This window comes from Thermobia domestica, chromosome 6 (genome assembly GCF_964235325.1).
Source record: "Thermobia domestica chromosome 6, izTheDome1.hap1.1, whole genome shotgun sequence".
Lineage (NCBI taxonomy): Eukaryota > Metazoa > Arthropoda > Insecta > Zygentoma > Lepismatidae > Thermobia > Thermobia domestica.
The window spans coordinates 49,564,766-49,590,782 of NC_137459.1; the positions used below are offsets into that span (position 1 = coordinate 49,564,766).

Consider the following 26,017-nt stretch of genomic DNA (forward strand, 5'->3'; position numbering starts at 1 on the left):
ATCTTGAACGCCATCTTTCACTCGTTATACCTGCAAAACGGAAACACGTATCAACAACATTCCTACACTGAATACACAGGGGTATTAATCATTACACACTATTGTACAAACAATATCCTCCTACACACTATACAAATAATACATGGAACGAACGGGTTTCAGTTGATCGCCCCTTATTATTATTATTATTATTATTATTATTATTATTATTATTATTATTATTATTATTATTATTATTATTATTATTATTATTAAGTATTCTACCTGTTGGCAGGCTCTGGGACTGATGAGTTTTTTCTTTTTTTTAATTTGGGCCTGGAAATGTTTCTTCCACGTTTCTCGATCTTCAGCTTCCTCTTTTAACACTCAATATTTTCTTCTATTTCTCAAATCATCTAACAGCTGTGTTCTTCTTCTTCCTATTTCTCGCTCCCCTTCCATCTTTCCTTGTATGGCGGTGTGAAGAAGACATTTTTTTCTTTCGCAAGATGTGTTTAATCCAATTGGCCTTCCTACGAAGGGTGGTGGCTAGAAGTATCATCTTCTCTTCTACCCGTTTTAAAACATCTTTGTTTGCTGCTCTCTCTCTCTCTGTCCATTTTATCTTCTTCATTTTTCTCCAACACCACATTCCGGAGTTTTCCAATTTTTTCTTCTCTAACGGAAGTTATAGTGCACATATTAGTTATTAAGTGAAATCTTGACCTGACTACGGTAAGTTCTTTAGTTTTGGAGCTATGGATCTTTGAAGTTCATTTTTCATGTTTTCGGCTCCCTATAACTCCGGATTTTTGCACCCAAATTTGTCTTTACTTTTTGTCTTATTTTGGTGTCAGGAATCACCTGCCAAACGTTGTCGGTGTTGTTTAGAAACATCTTGTATATGTCCTTGGAGTTGAAAATGGATGTTCAACTCCGATCAGTCAGTCAATCAACCAATGTTCCATTCACTTCCACGAATTCGATATGAACTATGCAGAAAAATTGTAATACGTTTTACTATTATACATGTTATTTCTCGAACTGCTAGTTGCAAACAGTTTCGTATATGGTAGTTTCTTGTCAGGGCCGGTCTTAGGCAATTTGCTGCCCCATGCAATGGCGTAATTTTCCGCTCTCTTTATCCGAAAATAACAAATTTTAAAAGCCATATTTTGAGTATGCTACCCCATCATGAACAACGAAGGTGAGGGAAATAGAACTCGCACTCAGAGAGACCTAAACACTACAAATACTATCATGTTGTGTTTGTATTTTCTGTAGATGATAATCTATTATGTTAGTGGAAGACCAAGCAAACACACCTGCAGAGAAAAGGTGGTAATCATTTTTATAGAATTTATATGGAGCTTCAATCTCAATATATCAGTCAGTTTGCAATGCCAGTTCAACTAGCTCTTTTATTTTTATTTCTTGATTTTCCTTCTACATGTGATATATATATATATATATATATATATATATATATATATATATATATATATATAGAGAGAGAGAGAGAGAGAGAGAGAGAATCTTGTTTCCACCTTCAATGATAAGGAACTTGTTTGTGACAAAGACAAGAGTAGTTTTCATATCAAAGCTGTGCTAACTAACTAAATGGAACAGGTGTTCGCTATTGTACTGTTCGAGAATTGAGCTCTTGTATTTGACAACAATCAAGCAATTGATGCTGGGATTTGTTTGACCGTTTGTTTTAACATTGTTCATGTGACCTTAAACTAATGCGACCTAAACATGATTTATGAACGTAATATTCAAATAGAAGTTAATTTTAATAAATACAACTACCATAATCGTGAAGTCTGTTTTCAACAAGAAATATTTATTTTAAATAATACAGTTATCACAGGTTTTTCTACCCATCGAAACCTGCCCCCTCCCCTTGGAAATTCGCTTGTTGCAGATATAGTAGAGCTGTCCCTGACTGCGACTGAGTATTTAATCCATCGTTGTTGTAACTTAGACTAAACTAAAAGCTCCATCATCAAAATATGATATTTCCTTCATATGTTAAACTATATATATAGAGTGGAAGGTAACTCGGAAAAACTTTCGGAGATGATTCCTTATATGATAAGCATGGGTCGGAAACCATCTCGTTTCAGGGTTATGAACAGCTGAAAATTCGAAAAATCACGTTTCGAAACGGTCTGGCTTAGAAACTATAGGACCTAACCCAAGCGGTTTAAGGAATTACACAGGAACTAGTATGCGATCTATCTAAATGTCCATGTTTTACTATCCTCCGTTATCGACGAAACGAACTGAAGGAAGTAAGTTGAGGTATGAGGCTACTCCCTTAAGAACTAATTGTGCGTTCGTTTCACTGGTGCCGGTGAATTCTGAAACATGGATATTTAGATAAAGCGCATACTAGCTTCTGTATAATTCTTTAAATCGCTTGGGACTGATCCTATAGTTTCTATGTTAGGGCGTTTTGAAACGTGATTTTTCGAATTTTCCGCGGTTCTTCTTTCATTTCGTATAAGGAATCATCTCGGAAAGGTTTTTGGTGGAGTTAGCTTCCACCCTGTACACACACACACACACACACACACACACACACACATATATATATATATATATATATATATATATATATATATATATATATATATATATATATATATATATATATATGTATGTATATATATATATATATATAGTTAAAGATAATGTATTGTTTGAGATCTTTGTCTTAAAATATAAAATAAAACAGCGTGTCACTTCGAAGAAGCAAATGCTAGGAAAGAAAAACGATGAAGTTAAAAAAAAGTTCTTTTAGCTGTTGACTTAAATCAGTACGCTTCAGGAATTTTCTTTTGAACGAGAAGATGGATTTTTAAACTTTTTCGTTCATCGTGAGATTTTTTTTCTGTTTGCTAGAATCCGCTTTTCGTAATTTCTTTGAGTTAGTTTTTTTTTCCCTTTTCATACCCAAATGGATGTTCTACATTTTGGAAGAGATTCGTTTTTCTTTTGTTTCTTCATCTGTTCCTAAATTAATTCTAAGCTATTTATCTCCTTTTTCCTTTCTTTCTTGCTGTTTTGTACTGTCTTAATATTTACACTTACGCATGTGTATATGCAAATTATTTTGGAACTTTTGTATTTGTGTTCTAGCAAACGTATCCTTTCTTTATTTATTAATCTTTATTATTCAACCAGGCTCTGAAAATCCTGCGTTCTGTAATTTTTCACTAAAAGCCTTTCTTAGACAAGAAATAAAATTTTCAAATTTAGAGTTCTAGAATGAAGAATAAATATCTAATAATAATTATCGGTAAGTATTGTGTCTTGTCAGCTTTTAGCATGATGCTCCATTTGGTGATTATAAAATTAATCATATATCTCATGATCTGAAAAGCTCATGTTTTAGTCTTGCACAAATATCACCGACTGTCAGTGAATGTGACTAGCGGGGTGTTCGATGTCATTTGTACACCGAAAGTATGTACACTAATGTCCAAAATATACGTCGCATATCTGTAACTGTCCTCTTGTAAGAATATAATTTGATAATGATTTTGCAGAGTACTTTTAATACTGATACTGTGTATAATCGTGAAATATATATTTGTGGTAAATATAATAGGAAAAGAGTTATAAATCCGAAAATTAGAATTAGTAAAACAAAATGTTGCTAAATGGATAAGAAAGTTTTATTTTCGTTTTATTATTCTTATTTACTGCTCTTTTGACATTAAATTTGCTACATAGGCCTACATGTCTTTTCCGATTATATACCTACTAACATTGTAAGAAATACGGTGAATTCGTTATCAAATTATATTCCTACAATAACATATTTATAGACATGCGACAATAATTTTGGACATGTGTGTACCTAAATCAGAAAAAATATAGGAGTGAATAAGTTTTGTAGTGTCTCATAATTTGTTTATATGTTTGTAAGTTTTAAAAGCCAAAATACCCTACTTTGAAACCCGAACGTGTTTAATATGCTTCTGCTTTCTTTGGAGTAGCAATGACGAGCACTACATACAGGATCCCTCTGAGTGACACTTGAACACAGAATGCGGTATATTGGTCGTCGTAAACATTTTTGAAAACATGGTACTTTTGGTTTTTCAAACGTTAACCTATCAACACGGTATATAGAATTACAAAACATGTAAACCTACACAGACAAAAACCGTTCTCCGGACAGCGGTATATTGTATATACAAATATACGGTATCCTCTTGCTTACCATAGAAATCAGTACGGAGCATACGTTATCCGTATGCTACATAGGCACTACCCTTAGATGTTACATCATGCCGTTGCAGGATGTCTGACATCTAACAGTTTTTCGTATATCACATGCATATACTTATGTTACCTTCGTCAGCTATATGTTATATACGTCCATTTATATGTGAGATCCTGACCGCCTATATTGTTTCATACGGAAAGTACGTATAGATGGAACACTTATACAGAAAGTATTATAAAACATGCGTTTTCAGTTATACGTCTGCTGTACGTTGTCCAAAAACTACAGGAATTACGCATGTAACCTATCTTTTTAAGTATGCCACCTACAATTTTTTTTTTGCTCAGTGTAGTTTTACTTATGAATTTTTGACACTGTATTGACCCCGTATATTTGTATCTTTCAGATAAGACAAATATTTCATCTTACTTTCCACGCTTTTGTTATACTTTGCAATATGTATTACAAATTATTTTTTTCTTTTTTGTGTTTTAAGATTTATAATTAGATATATCATCTGTAGTGTTTCTCCGATCCCTATCCAATTGTAGCTAAATTTTATGCTTTAGTAAGATGTAATCTACCTCTGATACTCGGCGACAAACTTCTCGTGCCAAAATAATAGGTCCACAATAGATGCCCAATCAAATCCAGGGTGTTCGAAAACTTTTGAGAGGTAATACAAATTTTCACCGGTACCTCTTTCAATGAAAACATGTTATATCTCTATTCACTCATATCAAACTTTTTATTTCCTTACCGTTTTTTTTTGTTCTTACTCTCAGGTATTCTTTCATGTTTTACTCCACCTGTAAATACCGTCTTGCAGATGACTTTTCCGTAACTCAAACCATATGGTATTGCCAAACTTTTCAGAGTGAGGATTAAGTACTTAAAATACATTTGAAGTATCCTCTCCTCCAATCGCCAACAAAATAGTCCTTATTCAACGAAGTGAAAATTCAAGGAATACAAGTTTCTGTTTTTAATTATAGCGCCAACAAATGTTAATATATTGTACTAGTATGAATATTAATCTTTACAGAAGAATGTTTCTTGGTAACCAAGTTATTTACGCAACTTCCATCCTTTCTGTCCAAGTATTCCCTGGTTCGACCCATAGTAGAGAACTAGCGTCGGATGAAGACCCTTGGAATGCTTTAGATCCAACCATGAGCTATGGATTATATTTCATACAGCTTTGATGCCAAATTCTAATTATTCAATCATTTTACACAAGAAAATTGTTGATTGATCCTTTAGTTTGAATTTTTTAAACATCGCTTTAGCCCCGAATCTATATGAGACGTGGACCTCCAATTTTACATGGGATACGAATCACATGAACCCCACCAGAAATCAAACCCAAGTTTTCTGCACCGAGGGCGAGCTAAAAATTTAATTATTGCTGATATATAATAAAACTGAGATAAGTGATTCTTCACCTTGTACTCTTTAATTTGTGATTTTCATGTCAATTTGCACAACTTTAATGAAGCAGTTCGGAACAATATGTTAAATCTTGCGTTCCAGGCGTGATTTTCCTATGTGAGTGCTGTAATATCGGTTTCATTTACTGTTAAAAGACTGTCTATACTGTTGAATAGGGTATAGTTATTGTGCACGCGTGAGGAGAGCATTCACATTATTGATAAAAATAATTATTTGCATTGTTTACCATTTAGACTGAAAAATTGTAATTCTGAAATTCTGATGAAATTTTATGCTGCTTCAGGTTGGCAACACTGAACGGAGATAAAAGACAAAGGTTTTGCTTTCTGATCTCGAAATAGATCTTGAAGCTGCTAATTGTTTATCATCAAAACAAACACATGCATTGCATCCACTAACAAATTTCAGCATCTCCAGGATTAATATGACAACTATTTGTAACGTTTCATAAAAATCGATAAGAAATGAAATGTAAATACAATAGAAACTATATACTTTTAAAATGTTCAAAATTGGTGACTCCATTAATTTCCATTAATAATTGTAAACTTTTGTAATTTTATTCTGTATCTGACCACACAAATAGCATTTTAATTTCGTTTCTATTAATATCACCAATTAAACGGGTTGAACTTGTTAATAATAGACTTTCTTTTAATACTCTTAGGGGTCGGTGGTGTGATACTATTGTTTTAGATGTATATGCCCCAACAGAAGATAAGGATGACGATGTAAAAGACACTTTTTAAGAAGAAGTATCACCAGTATTCGACTAAGTCCCGCGATACCATATGAAAATTCTATTAGAAGATTTCAATGCGAAGGTAGGGCGACAGGATATTTTCAAACTGGTTATAGGGAAAAAAAGTCTGCATATGGAAAGTAATGACAACGGGGTTAGTTTCGTGAACTTTGGAACATCCAAAAACCTAATCGTGAAGAGTACAAAATTCCCACATTGCGACGTTCACAAATACACACGGACCTCGCCAGATGGAAGAACACACAACCAAATTGATCGCGCTTTAGTATATAGAAGAAGACAGTCTAGCATAATTGATGTTTCCTCGTTCAGAGAACCCGACTGTGACACTGATCACTACCCAGTAACAGCGATATTAAGAGAGAGATTATCGTTGAATAAAGAGAATACGGAAACATTTAAAAACGGAGAGATTTAGTTTAAATATATTAGAGAAGAATCAGTCGAGAGGGGAATATCAGATTGAAGTGTAATAAATTCTCGTTTCTAGAAGGCTTTGAGAGCTCTAATAATGAGGATACTTGGGTTCAAATTAGGGATAGTGTTAAAATTTCAGGAAGAAAAAAATTGGGGCACGCGGAAATACGTAGGAACAAATCATTGTTCGATCAGTAGTGCATCAAACTAACGAAAAAGGGAAAATAGGCGAAACTGCATTCGCTACAAAATCCGAACGATATAACTACACTAAATTTCGTTAACATCAGACGGGAAACTTCCCAAATGTTTAGAAGAGAGAAACGCGATTTTTGAAAGCTTAAATTAATGAACTTGAAGATAGTAAAACAAAAAATATCGAGTCTTGTTGAAGGATATCAACGAATTTAAGAAAGTGTATCAACCTCGCGCTTATATATTAAAGAGAGACGACGGAACAATTCTTACTGATACAGGTAGCATCTTGAATAGATGGAAAGATTTCTTTGACGATTTGCTTAAAACACAGTCAAAACCTAATGTTCCTAGGAAAAGGGAAAGCATAGTAGAACCATAAATTTCAGTACCTAGCCGAACAGAAGTAGAAATCGCTATAAAAAAATAAAGAAACACAAACCTACGGGTGTAGACGAAATTCCGGCCGAGTTAATTTTAGCTAGAGGAGAAAATTGTGGAACAAGATATACAAACTCATTCTCCTTATCTTGAATAAGGAAGAATTGCCACAAAAGTGGAAATAATCAATCATTGTTCCAGTTCACAAGAAAGGCGACAAAGAGGATTGTAATAATTTTCCAATAATTTTTCTTGTGTCAACATCCTATAAAATCCTTTTATACATTTAACAAGATTGAAAACATAGCTACGCGGATGAAATTATTGGAGATTATCAGTGTGGATTTTGACGAAATCAATCAACTATGGACCAGATATTTACCATTCGACAAATACTCGGAAAAAATGAGAATACAATACCCCGGTACATCAATTATTTATTGATTTTAGAAAGGCTTACGATTATATTAGGAGATAAATATTATACAACATTCTTGCAGAATTTGGAATACCGAAAAAAAGCTAATTTATGTTAATTAAGATATGTTTAAACGAATCCCATAGTAAAGTTCGAGTAGGAAAATTCTTGTCCACGAGCTTCAACGTCGAGAATGGCCTGAAACAAGGAGATGCGTTGTCGACATTATTATTCAACTTTATTCTGGAGTACGCTCTAAGGAAAATCAAACATATCAAGTAGGGCTTAGAATTGCATATTATTCACCAGGTTATGTCATGTGCTGATGATGTAAATTTGATAGGAGAAAGAAAGCAGGAGCGCTTTCAAAGTTTTGACTGAAAATCCAATCAGAAAACGTGCATTAGGCAGACGTATACGCAGATGAGAGGACAATATTAAGATCTCGCAGAAATAGGAATACGAAGTAGAAACCGTTTCTTTTCCAAAACCGAAGTAGTGGTAAGGACAGAAATCTCTGGAGAGGTTTTATGAACGCGGCGTTCAACCTCCGGGTTCTATACGCCATAGAGAAAGTTAGTTCTTTTACGGCAAACAATATTTTGTCATATATAATGGAAATTCAGAATGTTTATGTTTTGTGTGCATGCAGATGGATAAAACAGAGCACAATTGACACGTATGCACAGAAAATATATCCTGACGATTCAAGTAGTTCATGGTGAAATGATGCCAATAAATTCCTTCGAATTGGAAGCATTTAATATGCCAATAGAATAAAAAAAAATCACTGGTAGTGATTAGTCTTTGAAAAAAGCGAAAATGGTTGGGTTAAGTTCTGACTCTTTTAGCCCCTACTCTAGAATTTCGAATATGTTATTATTCCCCTTGTTTACCTTCATTTTTAATATTCCCACAGAAACAGCAGCTTGCATGTGTCTCTGCACTTCTCTCATCATTATACCTTCGTTCTCACCATCGTGATTAATCCAACTGGGTAGAAAAACGTGATTAACTAAGAAAGCTCATCACCATCACAACGCTGAACACATATTTCAGACTTTGACCATTTCCGATTTTCAAAACGCTCCTGCGTACACTGTAAGTCATTTCCCGACATCTTGTATATCACATCGTCATTAACAAATCGTATATAATAACTTTCTTTAAGTAACAAGTAAAAACTTATTGTACGTCTTATTGAAAATTTTGAGTTGCGAGCAAGAAAATTTTAAACAATTGTATTTCCTTGCAAACCGACAACAATATTGATTTAATAGGGCGCCAATTCTTTTACGGGGCGCTGCGTTGTTTACTCGTTTCCGACATCTTTTCTTTCTTCTAGCTCGTTCGGCGCCCCCTTGCTATCAGGGCCCGGGCAACCACCCCGCTCGCCCCTCTAGCTACGGCCCTGCATCCACATGGATGTCAGTGGTACGCAAGGGGTTAATTTAGAAAAGTCAATAATTGGGTAGATGAACTTGTTTCTGTAGTTTTTACTTGTAGAGAAATAATTGTGAGAATTTTGGACACAGGTGTAAGTTAACATCTCTTTGTCCTTGTCTAATTTGGACATTTAACGTAATAAATTGTTGTACTCTGTTTTTGAATTGTAAAATATAACGTCATTCTTCTATTGTTTTCAAGGGAGGATCGAAGCCAAAGAAGAAGAATTCAAAAGCAGGACGCAAGAAGACGGATGACGAGCCGAAGAAAGGAGCCAAGGGTGGGAAAAAGGTTGTAAAGAAGGGCGAAGGGCGAGGAAGAGGTAGGATTTTTGTGAAACTGTAGGTCTAATACTTGATGGGAAGGAAAGAGATATCCGAGCAGAACATTGTTGCCAATTTGGGAGAAAAGTCACTAAATTTAGGGAACTCAACTCCCAGGATAGCGACAAAAAATCCATTTTCGCGATTAGCGACCTTTTTGATAATTTTTAAATGACGATTACTTACAAACCCAGCGACTTTTGGGCTCGAACATTTGACCTGTAATAAAACACTATTAGTTCAAAGTATTTAATGCTTCTTTTCTTTCTTTTTTTGTTTCAACCTACAGAAGACAGGATAAGTTGGGTAAATACACAGCGTGACCACAATCTCGCCTTGTATTCTGCTACCCATACCTTCTTACGAAGAACACGTTCAAATTTGAATGTCCTTTAATTTGCATACTTCCGCCGAGAGCTACAAGTAAAGCAGCATTAATATCAAGCAAATTGGCTATAGAAGCGATACTTAAAGTGGAATGAGTATTAGAGAGTCATGACTTCAGGGGGATCCTCAGCTGAAATTCTACTACCCGGGAGCTACAAAGTATCCCGGAAGCATTTCTTGGATCATGGTCAACATAGTTCACCAATAGTTTTGCACCCCGAATTATTTAAAATCCTCTTCGATTCTTCTGAAGTCATCACTGGTGTTAGATTTTTCTTTTATAAAATTTTAATTTTCGTGCATTTAAAATAAAACGCATAAGGTAAATATTTTATAGTCCTAATCGTGTCGAAAATATTATGGTTTCCATTTTTTAGCGACTTTCCATTCCAAATTGGAGTAATTTTATCTCTAGTTTAGCAACATTTTTGTCAATGTTTTGGCAATACTGACGCAGATATAAAATAGCGCACATTTGTTACATTACTGTCAGAGCAAACTGGTGAAGTAGAGTTCGGCAGTGGCTGTGATAGTGGGTGCCTCGTGTCTGGTGGTGCTCCGTGAGGAAAAAGGTTAAGTGGGCCTCGCTATACACCTACACTACACTTACACTTTCTGTTACATTTACACGTACATACATTCCCTTCTTTTTTATACGCTTTCTTTTTTCCTGACTTGTGTCAATTCTTCCCGATTATGTCTGTATTTTATTCTATTTTGCTTTTGAATCATAAATCCTCTGTTTGAGGTACACATTTGACCATTTAGCATTTGTAGCACATATGACTAGTGAGCTGGTGCACCTACCTATTTGACTGATAATAGTCATAAGATAAGACAAGACAAACTGGTGAAGTTTGTTTACCTTCAATTGAAAGCTCTTTGCTAAACTTATTCTCACTATTAAAACGTTTTACTGGATAACTTAAAGACAATTTAGAACATAATAAAATGAAAACTAAGCCAGATAATGCCTGCAAAATGTTACTACATTTGAGAGGACATCCGGAAAAAGGGGTACATAGGCTTATATGCCCTTTTTTCGACCATTGTTTTTTTTTCTAATATGACATAGCGTTGAAAATACTCTGTGAAAATTTCAGTTCAATATCTCAGCACGTGAGTTCAGTAGCACAGTTTTTGTAAACACATGTTTGAGAGTAGTTGTTGTTGTGAGCCTGTTGAATCATAACATAACCTGCTGATACAGTGTTCTTGTAATTTGTGTCTTAAATATTCATTATTAATTAAGTATAGTGATGGATATAACTGCGTCAGTTGGAAAGAAGAGACGATTGATACATAGATATATAAATAAGAAACGAGAAAGTTAAAAAATTAGTAAAGTTCGAGATGAAGAATATGTTACACACAAAGGTAACGTAATCTCATCAAAAGCATTTACATTGGTTAGTGAGTGTTGTGTAAATAGATGTTATGAACAGTTTTCACTTCAAGACCACCGTAACTTACTTAACTCCTACAATGGGCAAAACAAGGCACTTCAAGTTGCCTACATATCGGCTTGTATGACCCTGTCTGCTAAGTAATTTTAGCCACTATTGTGCGCATAAAACAAATATAGAATATTTTGAAAATTCAGAACTCATTGTGAAAAGCCTTTTTGATGTGTTTAAGATCTATTATCATGAGACGATCAACAGGACCCTGAGACTTTCATATGAACACTATCGTAAGCTGTTGAAAAGCCATTTTAAGTACAGGTTTACACGTCCTAAGACAGACATATGCGATTTTTGTCTGTTCTTTTTCTCCCACATACTTGGTTTACCAAAAAGTTAAATTTGTAGTCATAGAACCAAGATATTTGATACTTTTTGATTATACTTGAATATTTTAAATCTTAGGTCTACAACAATATGTACTGATTGAAAAAAGGGCACATAACACACTTATTTAACTATCTAATTACAACTACTTTTTTTTTAAAGATCAAACACACAATACAGATGCACACTTAAGATAAAACATGAAATCAACCATTTCCATATTTCGAGTTATCAGTGTTTAAAAACTTGAAAGGAGTTCCTTCGTAGCTAAGCGGTTAGCGTACGCGCCTTTGGCGTAGGAGATCCGGGTTCGATTCCCGGTGGGAGCTCATATGGTTCGGACCCTACGTTTATCAGTAAGTCCACGTCTCACATAGCATTGCAGCGGAACGGGACGTTAAACTCAAAATCAATTCAACCCAAAAACTTGAAAGCTCAATATCTCAAAAGCAACTTTTGACTTATGTGCCCTTTTTTCCGGATGCCGCCTCATTTACAAATAAATGTTTTCAAGACCTTTCGTATAGTGCATGCATGTGCAAGTTAAAACAGAGAGTGGGGCAATCACAAGGATATACTGGTGTTGAGAGCCGTGCAAGACAATGCACATTTTCACAAGGATGGGTATTCAATGGATAACTCGTTCATGGTACACTAATATCACAGAAGCACAAAAATTGTTACAACGGTAACCAAAATGTTTATTCAGTAAAGGAAACAGCAGAAAAAAATCTATTTACTTACCTTTTAAGTATGAAACTTGACCCTTCATGTTCTGAATCAGTTTCTCAATGTTCGGGGGGTACACTGGATGCTCTCACGTATATATTGTTCCCTAGGTGAATATAAGTTATCCCTACCATACCTTTGGATTTAATCCGCTTCATGCGCGTGAAGAGTTGCTGACATACATATGTGCTGCCAAACAATGCCACCGTTGTCATGTTGAAAGTATATAAGTTAGAATACTTCGTATATGGAAAACATTTCACATAAAAATCTTGTAGGCAGATGTCCTTAAATATTCCTTTCAACGACATGTTCTTCTGACGCTAAATAAGTTCAACTTGCAAATGATCAGGAGCGCAATTCACGTGAATGCTTGAATCGTGATTAGAAAATACTTAATTTAATTTCTTCTTCACTGAAATCGAACATTTGACATTCAATTCTTTAGGCAAATCTGACAATGATTCTGTATAGAAAACAAAGTTACAGAATGGTTTATCCTGCTGCAACCGGGTTGGAAAGTGAGTGGTATTTTCATCTCTAATTAGATTTTCGTGCAGATTTAGTTTCCTCTTAAGGGTTTTCATATGTCCATAAACTTCATGAGCCAATTGACCTTGGGTTTGGAACTACGAATTCAGAAGGAACGCAAGCCCATACAAGCACTTTTCATCGTCTTACTGTGCCACAAATTTTCATATTAATGAAAAGTGTACCTTCATTTATCAAATAACAGAAATGCTTGCAGCATCTTTCCCTTGCTCAACCATGTACTTGTGAACAGTACATGAGACCTTCCTTCTCTGTTTAAGAATGCTATAAATTGTTGATGTTTAAGACCTTTCGACTTTATGAATTTGACGCAAGACAGCACTGTATTCATAACGTAAGTAAATGTATGTGTTTTGGCACAAAGGTTCTTCTGGTATAAAATATAATGAAGAAAACATACGTTATTAATATCAAATTATCTCCAGAATAACTCTTCCTTTGTTTTCTTTACGTTTCCTACATTTGGTTCAACCATTGAAATAGCTTTATCAGTTGATACTCTACATATTTTTCCCTTTGGCGTGGGAGGCCCGGGTTTGATTCCCGGCGGGAGCTCATGTGGTTCGGATTCCACGTTAATCAGTAGGTCCACGCCTCATATAGCCTCGCTGCTGAACGGGACGTAAAACTGAAAATCAACTCAACTCAACTCTACATACTTTTCTAATTTCAGATGGAATTTATTAAATGTATGTTTCACTTACCGGACAATACCTTTCCTCTAGTACTACCTTTCATGGGTTGAAAGGCGAGCATTTCTTCTGTGCAGTGTAAGGTTATATCCAGACCTGGGAGGAAAATAACCTACTGAGCTGTGTCCGTGACGTCACAGCTTTCATCCAAAGCTATTGAGAATGTCTCAAATGCATAGATACAATATCATCTGCCATGTTATTTATTCACCTATCATTCGTCCAGCTTGTTAAACTCATGTGTTGAAGCAATCTGCATTTATCTATAACATCTGTAACAGCCACTAACCACTGTTTCAGAGTCACCGTGAGAATAAAACTTATAGGTCCCTAAGCATAGTCTTTTTTAGCGTTATATTACGAGCCTGACTAACGAGTGATGTGACTACCCTCCACGCGCTGGAAACTGTTTCGTTGCACAACTGTTTTGTCACCCTTGCTAAGTGGATTGGGTCATAATGAGAGCGTGCAAACTGCGCTGACGAAGACTGGAAAGTCACCGAAGTGTGTGCAAGCAGGGACAGAGCTCGGAAATGAAACAACTGCTGAACAGCTCAAAATGCATGGACGTAAATGGTAACTGGCACACTGGCCACAGCAACAGAAAAGTTGCCGGATATTTGACATCACAATTTGATGGATATTGGACACACTACGACGGACTTTGGAGAATGTGCTATTGTTTATGTGTTAATACTAAATGTAGGAAAAAATATTGGAAGCATCCTATGCACAGTGAGAGATTACTGAAGGGAAAATTTTACACACTATACAGTGATTTGTGAAATTATCCGTTCTTTACAGTTCTTTAGCTACTCTTCCTACACGAAGGGAAAATCCTAGCCTACACTTCCTCGCTGGAGGAAGCGAGGAGCGCCTTAGGCGACTAACGTAGGTGGGGACTGCCTGACTTCCGGGATAAGGAGTCAGCCTGTACCCGGTACCACTGGTCCTCTCGGAGGGCGGTTGAGCAGGTAGAGGTCAGGGCACCTTCTTGTTCTTAAGAGGGAGAACTCTCCTATAAGAGATCAACCACAAGGTGGTCAACGGCATGGAGATGTGGAAAAAAAATAGGAATACTACAATATTACATTATTTTTTCCCAGAAGGGATGAAAGAGTAAAATTAAAATAGTGATTGTTCTTCTCAAGGTAAAATATTCCGGAGGTTTTTACCGGTTCTTCCGTTTGGATCTCTGGTGGGACTACTGCGGGAGGAATCATGAAAGAAGAAAATAATAACTTTCATTCTAACATAGGAATCTGGAACGTACAAACTTTACGAGTCGTGGGTAAAGTTGAAAATTTAAAAGTGGAAATGAATAAGTGCAAAGTAAACATAGTGGGTTTGAGTGAAGTGCGATAGTCGAGAAAATATTAGGAGTTAAAAGATGAATTTAAAGATCGAGAAATGTGAATTAAACACTTCCAGATCTCAATCTAACCTAATAAAGAAAGAAAGGTAAAACACTCATTACTCCAGAACCTGCTGATACTTAAAATAATAATATCTGGTTAACCAAGTTTGGAGTTAAAATAGCCCATAGTCTAAGAAATAAGGATGGTTAAATTTGGTGGCCAGGCTTGGCCAATTAATGGCTCACCTTGGCTAAGCGGCTTGGCTTGATTTGTATGTAATACGTTACCTTTCGGTAACTACTTGCCGGATCTAAATTAAGTTTAGTGGGCGACTGACCTATTGTCTAAGGATTAAAACATTACTATATTTCGTGTTCAGGCTCAGTCAGGTACAGGATTGGCTAGTAGGGTGGAGCGTTTTGCACTTTTGTTGGAAATTCGATGACAGCTAGTGCGGAAAAATGCCATTAGTGGCACCGACCTGACTGATTTTTTGGGATTTTTTTTGGACAACCCTGACCCTGCCCCAACGGACTTAAAGTTTTTTAAGTGTTTGGTTAGGCAACACGCACAACACGAATGACAGAAAAGCTACTTGTGGTCATTTTTTGAGTTACCAGATGGCTATAATACAATTATTTTATTAAAAGAAACTTGTAGTAATGCCAGTAAATAATTTTAAAATGTTTATGAGTCAAAGCACAGCCATAGTAGCTCAGTTGTTGGAATTAATGTCCAGATTTTGTTTGGAATGACACGTTAACGATGATTATAGGCATAGCTCTTGATATAACACGATTTTCTTTGTGCAACTCTTCGCTTATTTTGCTCTGTACGCAAAATAACCCAGAACTTACCACGGGGAGGTGGTTACACATCGAGTTCCGCCCACCCACCCACCTAGTAGGCATACGTTGACATTTGACCTTAGGTCAGGTAGTTCTTCTTGGTCGAAGCGGGGCATTCTTGTTGTAGACTTCGGTTTGGCTCTAACGTAGATACCTCTTGCGTTTTTGGTCGCACTTTTTGGGCGCTGCCTCGGACGCCAGCTTCACTGTGCGTTCCACAGCTTGACTATGGCAAGGGAATGTTGTTGTTAGAGTAGCTGAAATTCGGGTGTTTTCTTCAAGCTGCTGATCCGTTATGTTTCGTGTGATTGGTGGCTCTGTTTAACATTTAGGACAATTAATCATGTCGTAGTAATTTTCAGCTGTAAAGTTTAATTTCGGAACAATGAAATCACGTGGGCGGCTTGACCTCGAAGTCTTCTGGCTGCGGCACTTTTTTTTTACCCTTCTCTAGCCGAACGTTCGAATATGCGGATTTTCATCTGCTGTCATCGCTATCAGCAGGTTTTCATGATGAGCGTAGTATCCGTTTGCTTTTAGAACAGAATGAACTATGTGTTGTAGATTTTTTTGGCAGAAAACGTGGCAGCTTAACTGTGCTAAACAGATGCATGGCGCCCATTTCGCACGAAGGATTTGGCCGTATTGAAAATCAGACGGGAGCGTATACTTTAACAAACTTGAAATAGACACAAACTTGAACTAAGTTTATCAGTACTGATGTAGTGTTCAAGCATCCTACAGGCCAATGTAAGCCATCGTGAATGTGATAATGGTCCTGGTTTTCTGTTTGCTAGATCGGTAGTACACATTCCTGTAGCAACAGCCTTACAAATTTCAAAGAGTTAATTCTGGTCGCTTCTTAAACCATCTGATATTTCCATTTGAGACACCCATTCAACGGGAATGGGTGTAGAGGAGACGATCGGTGAACGTTCACGATCCTGTAATTTTTTTCCGATGGGACCGGGAAAAGCGCTGGGTCCGGTCGTCCCACCATCCAATTCGGTAACCAGGTGTCGAAATGGCAACCCGTTGGTATGAAGAAGGCAAATGAGATGCTGCAGTTCCTTTCCTAGGGATCTTTGTATCTTACTTATCACGCCCTTATCCCATCCTGTGTTCGTGGCTTCACCATCGCTGCCGACTGCCTCAAGACTTGACACGTCGTACTGGTTCTTCTCTAAAAGCTCCAATATAGAGTCGGGAATATCCTTGTCAGTGCCTGACTTGGGTGTGGCATGACCCAAATATTCTGAACCGGGCTCCGATAGAACTGTGATATGCTTTTCTGTAATCTCTCGTCTTCGTAGTTTGCCGTTAATTTTTTCTTGTACAAGAATTGCATCATTTTTTCCGTTGAAGTAGATACTTGTAATCGCCCGGCCTAGGTGAGCCTTTTCTTGGATCTTCTCACCCAGTTTATCTTTTCCTCTTCGTACCTTAGATCTGTCAACTACAAGATTTTTGTGCTCTGGCGTTACGAGTCTCGCGTCCTGAAGTACGGCAGAAGCGATCAAAGCAATCTGTCTGTCAAAAGCTCCAGTTCTAAACGCTGCTTCCGTTGTATTTTGAAGACAGATGCGCTTTAGGGTATATTTCCTTCTTGGTTGCGCCTCGAAGTCAGATCCCGACGTGCTTCCCGGTTCAACAACTTCGCTGGATTCCCCTGACGATACCAGTATCTTTGACCTGTGCCTATGCCTAATCCCACTAGTTGATGGACTTGCTTCAACACTTCCAGCGTCTTTCTTGGTTATCTGCCCCTTAAATCTGCTCACTTTACGGGAAAACATCTTTGACAGAGTTTTACTTGTTCGGACGTCAGTGTTACCAATGCTCATTTTGCGTGATGTTCTCTGGTCCAAAAGAAACTTGAATTCTCGCTTTCGAATCTTGCGTGTCCTCTCACAGTTGCAATCTTCGGCGGTTTTACATTTGCAAGATGTAATATCAAAAAGAGACTTTTCCGCGTGTGCAACAAAACCTGCACGAAGTGTTGCTTCTTGTCCTTGTCGACTGAAATGTTTTTCCTTGGCGCGACACTTATTATAAAACGTTTTCACCAGGTCAAAAATTCTCATTTCTGAAACCACAGGAATGCTTGCTTTACGCCAAATATGTCCAACTCTTTGTCCAACTAGTTTACAAATGTCAGTCACTGGTAATTTAGTTACACTTTCGTCACCACTTAAACCACTTCGAAACCAATAATAATGTCGCATAACGTCATCGTACGTGGGTAACTGCACTCATTTCACTTGGAGTGCCAAATAAGCCTCGTTTTACAATTTCCCCCGTTGGTCTGCTATGAGGTTTTCTCTTCATCTTGCTTTCCATTGCCTCCGAACTTGGAAACCAAAGTATACAAAATGTCTCTGAATCGTATCGCACTAAGAAGACTGTAACTTTAGGTACAATGCAGAAACTCTCTGTCTTAACAGAAACAGTAGCGAACTAAAACTGTTAAAGCTTAAGCTGCAATATACTGGCCTGTTGGATTGGTTGGCCAAAGTACGCAATATTTATATCACCGCCGAACTTCGAGCAAGAATATTCTAGAAACGTCGGCGTAGATTCTGGAACCAGGGAGTTGCGCGAATCTTCTGGACGGAGCCGGACGTTGCGACGACGCTCAAGAGCGTGGCCAAAGTAAGTAACCACAAAGTTGTGTAGCCTACCGCTAGATGGCATTTGCTGTCGGTGTACATAACAAGCGAAGAGTTGCCAAAAACAAATCGTGTTATATCAAGAGCTATGCCTATAATCATCATTAACGTGGCATTCCAAGCAAAATCTGGACATTAATCCCAACAATTGAGCTAATGTGGCTGTACTTTGACTCATAAACATTTTAAAATTATTTACTGGCATTGCTACAAGTTCCATTTAATAAAATAATTGTATTATAGCCATCAGGTAACTCTAAAAACGACCACAAGTAGCTTTTCTGTCACTCGTGTTGTTCGTGTTGCCTTACGAAACACTTAAAATTTTTAAGTCCATTGGGGCAGGGGAAGGGGTTTTCAAAAAAAAAAAAAAAAATCAGTAAGGTCGGTGCCACTAGTGGCTCCTTTTCCGCACTAGCCGTCATCGAATTTCCAATAAAATTGCGCTCCACTCTGTTAGCTAGCCTTTTACGTAATACTTTATTTCTCCGTAACTGCTGGCCGGATCTGAGCGAAATTCGATGGGCAAGTGGCCCATTTTCTAAGAAAGGATTATCGTTATATTTGGTATCTGATATCAGCCAGGAACGGGCTCAACTCTCCTTTGCTCGACTTGTATATGGCACTTAATTTCTCGGTAATTATCAGTCGGATCTAAACGAAATTGAATGAGCAAGTAGCCCATTGTTTAAGTGGGTAAGTAACTCATTGTATAATAAAGTCTGCTATATTTAGTGTCCGAGTTCTAGGGACAAGATCGGCTTGACTACAGAATGTATGTTCCAGAGCTTTGCCCGCTGGAAGCTTTTGAGCTCGGTTCACCTGTTCCTGTTATATATAAGATTTGGTTGATTGGTCGTCTTATTAGAGTCTAACGTGGCTATATGAGACGTAGACTTACAGCTTAACGTGGTATCCGAACCACATGAACTCCAATTGGGAATCGAACCTAGTCTTCCGAGCCGGAGACACATGCACTTACCATATAGCCATGAGCTCATTCATTATGTAATGAATAGCACAAGAAATACAGTTTAGCGTCGACGGACGATAGAGTTGGTTCTCTTTACGCTTTCCTCATAACTAATGCTGATTCATGGAGGCAATAACATGACAACTTCTTTCCGGTTTGCAACATAAGCCATTGACTTTGAATGCAGCGCATTATAATGCGTCTCGTAACATTAATTATGGACTGAGTCGTGAACTTGAATGGCGCCACTTCTATAGCTGAACATCTCAAAAATTCACTGAAGAAAAAAAGCAAACATTTCGTAAAATCTCATTGGTGAGCAGATGAAAAATTAAACAAGAAGCAAGACAAAATGTGAGGTGGAAGAAAGAGAAAGATAGAGAAATAAATGGACTTTTCTTATCGTTGTTGGTCTCTCCTCCGAAACGCTAATCCTCAGGGGAAGTGAAGAAAACCTGAAAAAAAATGGAAAAGGAAAAACTTCAAAGAAAGGATAGTTTTATGTGTTTTACCTTGCTTCCTTCTTGACCCTTTGTCGGCAAATGATGGGTAAACATCCGGAATGGTGGAAGAGAATTCGGTCTAGCTGCTTTTTCCCCCTGATACTGTTATTTGTTGTTTGTCTTTTCAATTTCTTTTTTTCTTTTTCTTTTCGGAATTCTAAGTGGTTCTTGTAAACATCACTATGTTGTAAGGATATTGCTTCTATTTAGATTTCAAAATACAGCACAGAATTATCTTGCTTGCCCAAACACACTATGATAAATCCTAGCGCTAACTTGCTTTTCTTTTGACTTCTAGCACTATATAGCATCTATCATTAATATCATTCAGCCACTATGGAGGTGCAGTTATTATTTATTTATTTACTCTGATGCTGGCATCTGGTTTATATAACTTCCTCTAATTTTGTAGGAATGGATGCTCTTTAGGTGCGCTATGTTTTAATAGTCACGGAAATAATTAACTTCTTGGTACATTCTAGTAGAGAATTATAAAAGATTAACTCATGCGGTTGATATAGAAATTTGTATTGCTTTCAAAAATATGCATTTAGATCAGTATCTATCAGCGTCATTAAAATGCATTATTATAGTAAGACATAGAGAAATTATTTCTCAATATATATTATTAATTAAGTATTTATTCAACGCTTGGTGGGTAAATTTTCAGAGTGGTCAGAAGATTGCGAGATACAAACAGGAGTTTAACTATGGCTACGAAAATCTTGAGTATACCATTACATTCTTTGAACTCTTCCGGTTTCTAAAACTACCTGGTTTCTAAAGCCACTTCTCCACTGAAACGAAACAGACTTTAATAATCCTTTTATACGCTAAGAGGTCCTGGTATTTTCCTTTTGTATCGGACGTACGGGCTCCGCTAAGAGCAGCCTGACAGCTAAAATGACATTTTAAGTCTACAAGCATAAATTTTGCTCTCTTTATTTGTTTAACAGCCCCGCTGGAGAAATTCACACTGGATTCCATATGGTGTGCCTATATCATTGTTTCCAACAAATAGCGCACTCTCAAATACGTGTTGTGTTTTGTATCGGAAATACTGTTATAAATGCTAGTTGTTCCCCCAAACTTTCAGGTCGCTGAACGCTATATGTTATAATCGTAATTAATTAAAAGTTCTAATTGTATACGTTTAACTTTTTTTAAAGTTTATCCAACTAACTTGCAGTTACATGCTCAAATCTAAATATGGTATATCCTATTAATAGTAGTATGCTGCATGCGAGTTAACGATAAAGTGATTGTTAATAATAAGCAACAAAGCACGCAAATGTTCGGCGTCGTTATTGAAAAGACAGGCAGGTAGGCTCGCAGCGAACACAGTGGAGCGACAATTGTTAACTACTAGGAATGAGAAATTAGTTATAGACTGAGATGCTTTTGTACTATACATAGTTGCAGATCACTATTCTACAAGTCAAAATAAAGCGATACATACATACATATATAATTGTATATCTTTTGGGTCCTCGTCTAGAGAAGTGAATTGCACTATGTGGGAACGTCGCAGATAATGAACTAATGAGAAGGTCTACCAATCTATCAAATTGTTAAATCGATTCTTTCCAGGTGTAAGTTAAAGTTGATATACGTTCCCACTAGCAACACATATTAGTATAACAATCGATGTAAATGCTTGATGGATTCGTAGAGGAATGCTAGTGGTTTCAATTTAATCTGCGACGTTGCTAGATAGTGAAATTTGGATTTCTTATAGCGGCTGAAGGTGGCGCTGGAGAGTATGCCAGGGATTTTCGCTTTATTTTGACGTTAAGAAAAGCGCTCATTTATTTGTGAGCGCTATTTTTAGAACACCCTATATATATTCCTAATTTCAATAGTTAACAATTGCCGCTCCGCTATGTTCGCTGTCAGCCTTCCTGCCTGTCTTTCTGGTGATGACGCTGAACATGTGCGTGCTGTGTTGCTTATGAGTCATTCTATTTCAACTGAACCATTAATGAAAATTAATAGTCTCAGATTTTGATAACTTTTTGTACATTGAAAGACGTGTTTGAGAATAGTTATTTCCCAAAATAATACTTTTCCTGCCCTTATAGTTAATTAGTAATTATTTACGCAATTAACTTTAAGGTCACGACTCAAAAACAGCTGTTTTTTTCGTTTTCTTGTTTATTTCAATAACCATAAGAGCTATGAAGTAAAAGTTTGCATCTGCATGTAATTTTTCCTGTAGATTTCAAATTTGCAATCAAAACTAATAAATATTTTCATGTGTAGAGTTATTACAACATTTATAGTATCAAATTCTGGCCCCGGAATGAGCATGTGGTGAAAGTTGTACGTGTGTTGAATATTAGCACAAGATTAAGAAGTACCTATATTTCGTGTGAACCAAATTTGGTTTCGGGTATTTGAATCTAAGAGCCAAATAAAGCTCCTAACATGTGCGCCTTTGCGACAACAGCGAACCAAATATTTAATGCACAGGAGTTTTATAAATGGGCTGTGGACAATATTTTTGCATCCATTAGATCTTTTCTGTGTCAACTGAACATGTTCAGCAGCATCGCACGACTCAAGGAAATAGGTTTATCCCTCTGAAAACAATACCTGGAACATGAAATAATAATGCTTCCATTCCTGACTGTGAAATAAGTTTAAAAATTGAACTAATTTCCCCTGCACCAATGGAACACCTACATAGGGTTTGGGTAGATAAATAATACAAACGGAAGATATCAGAAGGAAAAGTCTGGATCCAGGAAAATTTGTAGCGTGTGTCTATGGCTGCAATGGTGGATTGGGATGATGCTGGAATATTTTGAGGAATATCAGGAGAACAACACAAAATTCTTCCACCCTGCAGAGCCCGCTTCCATTTTTACTGGCATGAACCAACGATATCGGATGGGAGCTAGCTGATCATATTCTTATTGACGCAACAGATCACATTTCTATCACAGCTAGTGGAAGATCACATAGACTATTAATAAAATTAACCAGTTATTCGAGACTTTCAGTAAACCTTGATACATTGTACAATGCTGATGGTTAGTAGCAGAAATAGAGTGGGTCGGTGGGTCGTGGGTCAACAGCATGTGACCCACTGCGCCCCACTACCCACCATGACCCACTATGACCCAGCACCCACCGTAACCCACTGCGCCCCACCACCCACTATGACCCACTGTGACCTACCGACCCACTCTGCTCACTGCATTAGACAGTATCTTCTGAAGACTGGTGAATTTGTCTGCGTTTTACTATCAAGACCTCCACTTCCCTTATTTTTCCATTTGTTTCTGTCTACTTACCTGAGGTCAGTATATCTAAGTGAACAAAAAAAAAAAAAAAAAAAAAAAAAACTTTAGGCACTTTTGGATATTCATATTTGTAATTGTAATAATAGCAATAGGACTTACACTACTACTTGGCTTTCGAGGCCTGTGAGTTTTTAGAATAGCTAACAACTGGAAAAAATACATTTTTGAATCACTGTAATATATAAATTATTATATAAAAATTGAATGTATCGATAATTAACAAGGAAATAATTATACTATGATAATTTAATTGAAATTGATCGTAATTTGGCCTATGACAAACGGCAGTGTGGTAATTGAAGGGGAAGAAGGAGGGGAATTCCCATTCACCTCTGAACACTTTCCAGGAACCTCGTTCCCTTTTGCTTTCTAGACGGGGGAGGGAACTTGATAATGACATCAAACCTTCATGTGTAATTACAAAAATTAAACTTATAAACACATAAGAAATCATCAGTTTATCAGGCTTTAATTGATAATTTATTCACAAGATTCCCTATCAAAGGCGTGGTAGATGAAGTTCCTGTTTTCCATGAGTCGACATTGACAACTGACATGGTCGATATGGAAAAGATGTTGTATGGTGATAGAGAGATGATACTTCTTGCTGAGTATTTCAAAACTCACCAAGAAAAGTCGATGAGGAGTTGCAGAAATCGGGTAAAAGTATTATCAATTTCCACGACAGAGTGCGAACGGGGATTTATGAATTTACAGATGACTGATATTAGAAATAAACTAAGTGCTCAAACATTGCCTAACTTGTTGTTCATCAATGTTAGTGGTCCACCGCTAGACAAGCTGAAAGTAGACGAGCTAGTTATTTTTTGGCTGAAGGATGGACATCATTCCGCTGGGGATAATTTACCACGAAAACGTTCTGAAGGCCAAAAGTAAAAAAAAAAAAAAAAAAAAAAAAAAAAAAAAAAAAAATATTCAGATTTGTTTTCAGGTAGCAAATTGCGAGTTAGGGAAAATGTATACTTGTATTACTAATGGATTATTTGTGTTATTCAACTTTGTACCTAATTTTTAATAAATCTCTTCTTTGCTTTTTATAAACTAGAGATAAACTACTTTGTATAAATATTCATAATAATTGAAATTATGCATATTTGTAACTTAAATTTAATGTTGTGTTTCAATGATTACACAAACTACAATTATGAGCATACTTTGTGGAGATGCTATCACAGAGGGTACCTGAGCACCTTTACACACTATGAAAAACTGATTTTTCAGATCTTTTGTAAGAAAAATACTGTGAACTAAGAAATCATAACCTTTTCCATATTGTCAGGGGTATTTTCCTGCGAATAGAAGTTTAAGAATGCGTTGAGAAATTAACACTTGCAAGGATACTTTCTTAGTACAAGTATATTTTAGGCATACATTACTTCCCCCCCCCCTTCACCTCGAAGTGTTTCAATTTCCACACTGACAAACACTACCATTTTATATTGTAAATGTCAGATCCACCGTTATTGTAACAGAGTGGTGCTTGAGCGATTGACCGTAGAAATTCAAACTCCGATTAGTGACAATTTCGCAGTCTTGTCTTATTACAAGTGTAAAATCTTTAGTCGGTGGAGAAGAGGCCGTGGATCATGTGTCAGAGTTGATAACGATAGATTTTGGTGAGTCAGAGTAGGTAACAGTGGATGAGAGTGATTAATGGTGGGTGGTGGGTCACGATGGGTAGTGGGTCAAATTTTCATTGACCCACGCCAACTCTGGTTAGTAGATAAGTCAACTGTTATTTCTTGCTATACTTGTAGGCTACTGTGTGGAATAGTTGTAAGAAAAGTTATACAGTATCAAACAGCCTATATCATTACTTCAGAAGCTCGTGATGAGGCAAAATACACATTCAGAATTTTGTGGGCCTTAGGCTCAAATACCAAAAACAAAATTTGGTTCACACGAAATATAGGCATTTCTTAGCTTTATGCTAAACTTTAACACATGTACAACTTTCACCACATGCTCATTCCGGGGCCTGAACTTGGGACCATAAATTTTGCTTGTAGACTTAAAACGTCATTTTGGTTTTCAGGCTGTCGCTTACGTCCGATACAAAAGGAAAACACCAGGACCTCTTAGCGGATAAAAGGATTATTAAAGTCTTTTTTCCTTCGGTGGAGAAGTGGCTTTAGAAACCAGGTAGTTTTAGATACCGGAACCGTTCGAAGAATGTAATGGTGTACTCAAGATTTTCGTAGCCATAGTTAAACTCCTGTTTGTATCACGTAGTCCCCTGACCACTTTCAAAATTTCAACACCAACCCTTCAATAAATACTTAACTAATAAGGAAATTAAGAGAATGAACAAAGACCACACAATTATGTAGCAAAAGAAATTCCTAGAATGGTCGGAAATTACTTCCGCATGTACCCAAGGGTAAATAATATTCTTAAATAAGAAATACCTTTCTCTGGTTCTTTTATTGTAACATTTATACTGTTTACAAATTGACAAAGGAAGTTTTTGGCACTTGATGTATTAACAAATATTTCCCTTGATAAGAAAACTAGGAAGTTGTGTCTTAAGCAATATAATTTCCAAAGGAAAAAATGAAATCTTTAAGTTT

At 36.7% G+C, this 26,017-nt stretch overlaps 1 protein-coding gene across 1 annotated transcript in view; it reads left to right on the top strand.

The window, feature by feature from the left end:
• Nucleotides 1-26,017, top strand: part of LOC145687661 (small lysine-rich protein 1) — a 114,390-nt gene that overhangs the window by 70,787 nt on the left and 17,586 nt on the right. Inside the window, exon 2 of the mRNA XM_081761123.1 lies at nt 9,496-9,616. Coding sequence (XP_081617249.1) covers nt 9,496-9,616 — 121 coding nt within the window. The remainder of the gene's footprint in view (nt 1-9,495; nt 9,617-26,017) is intronic.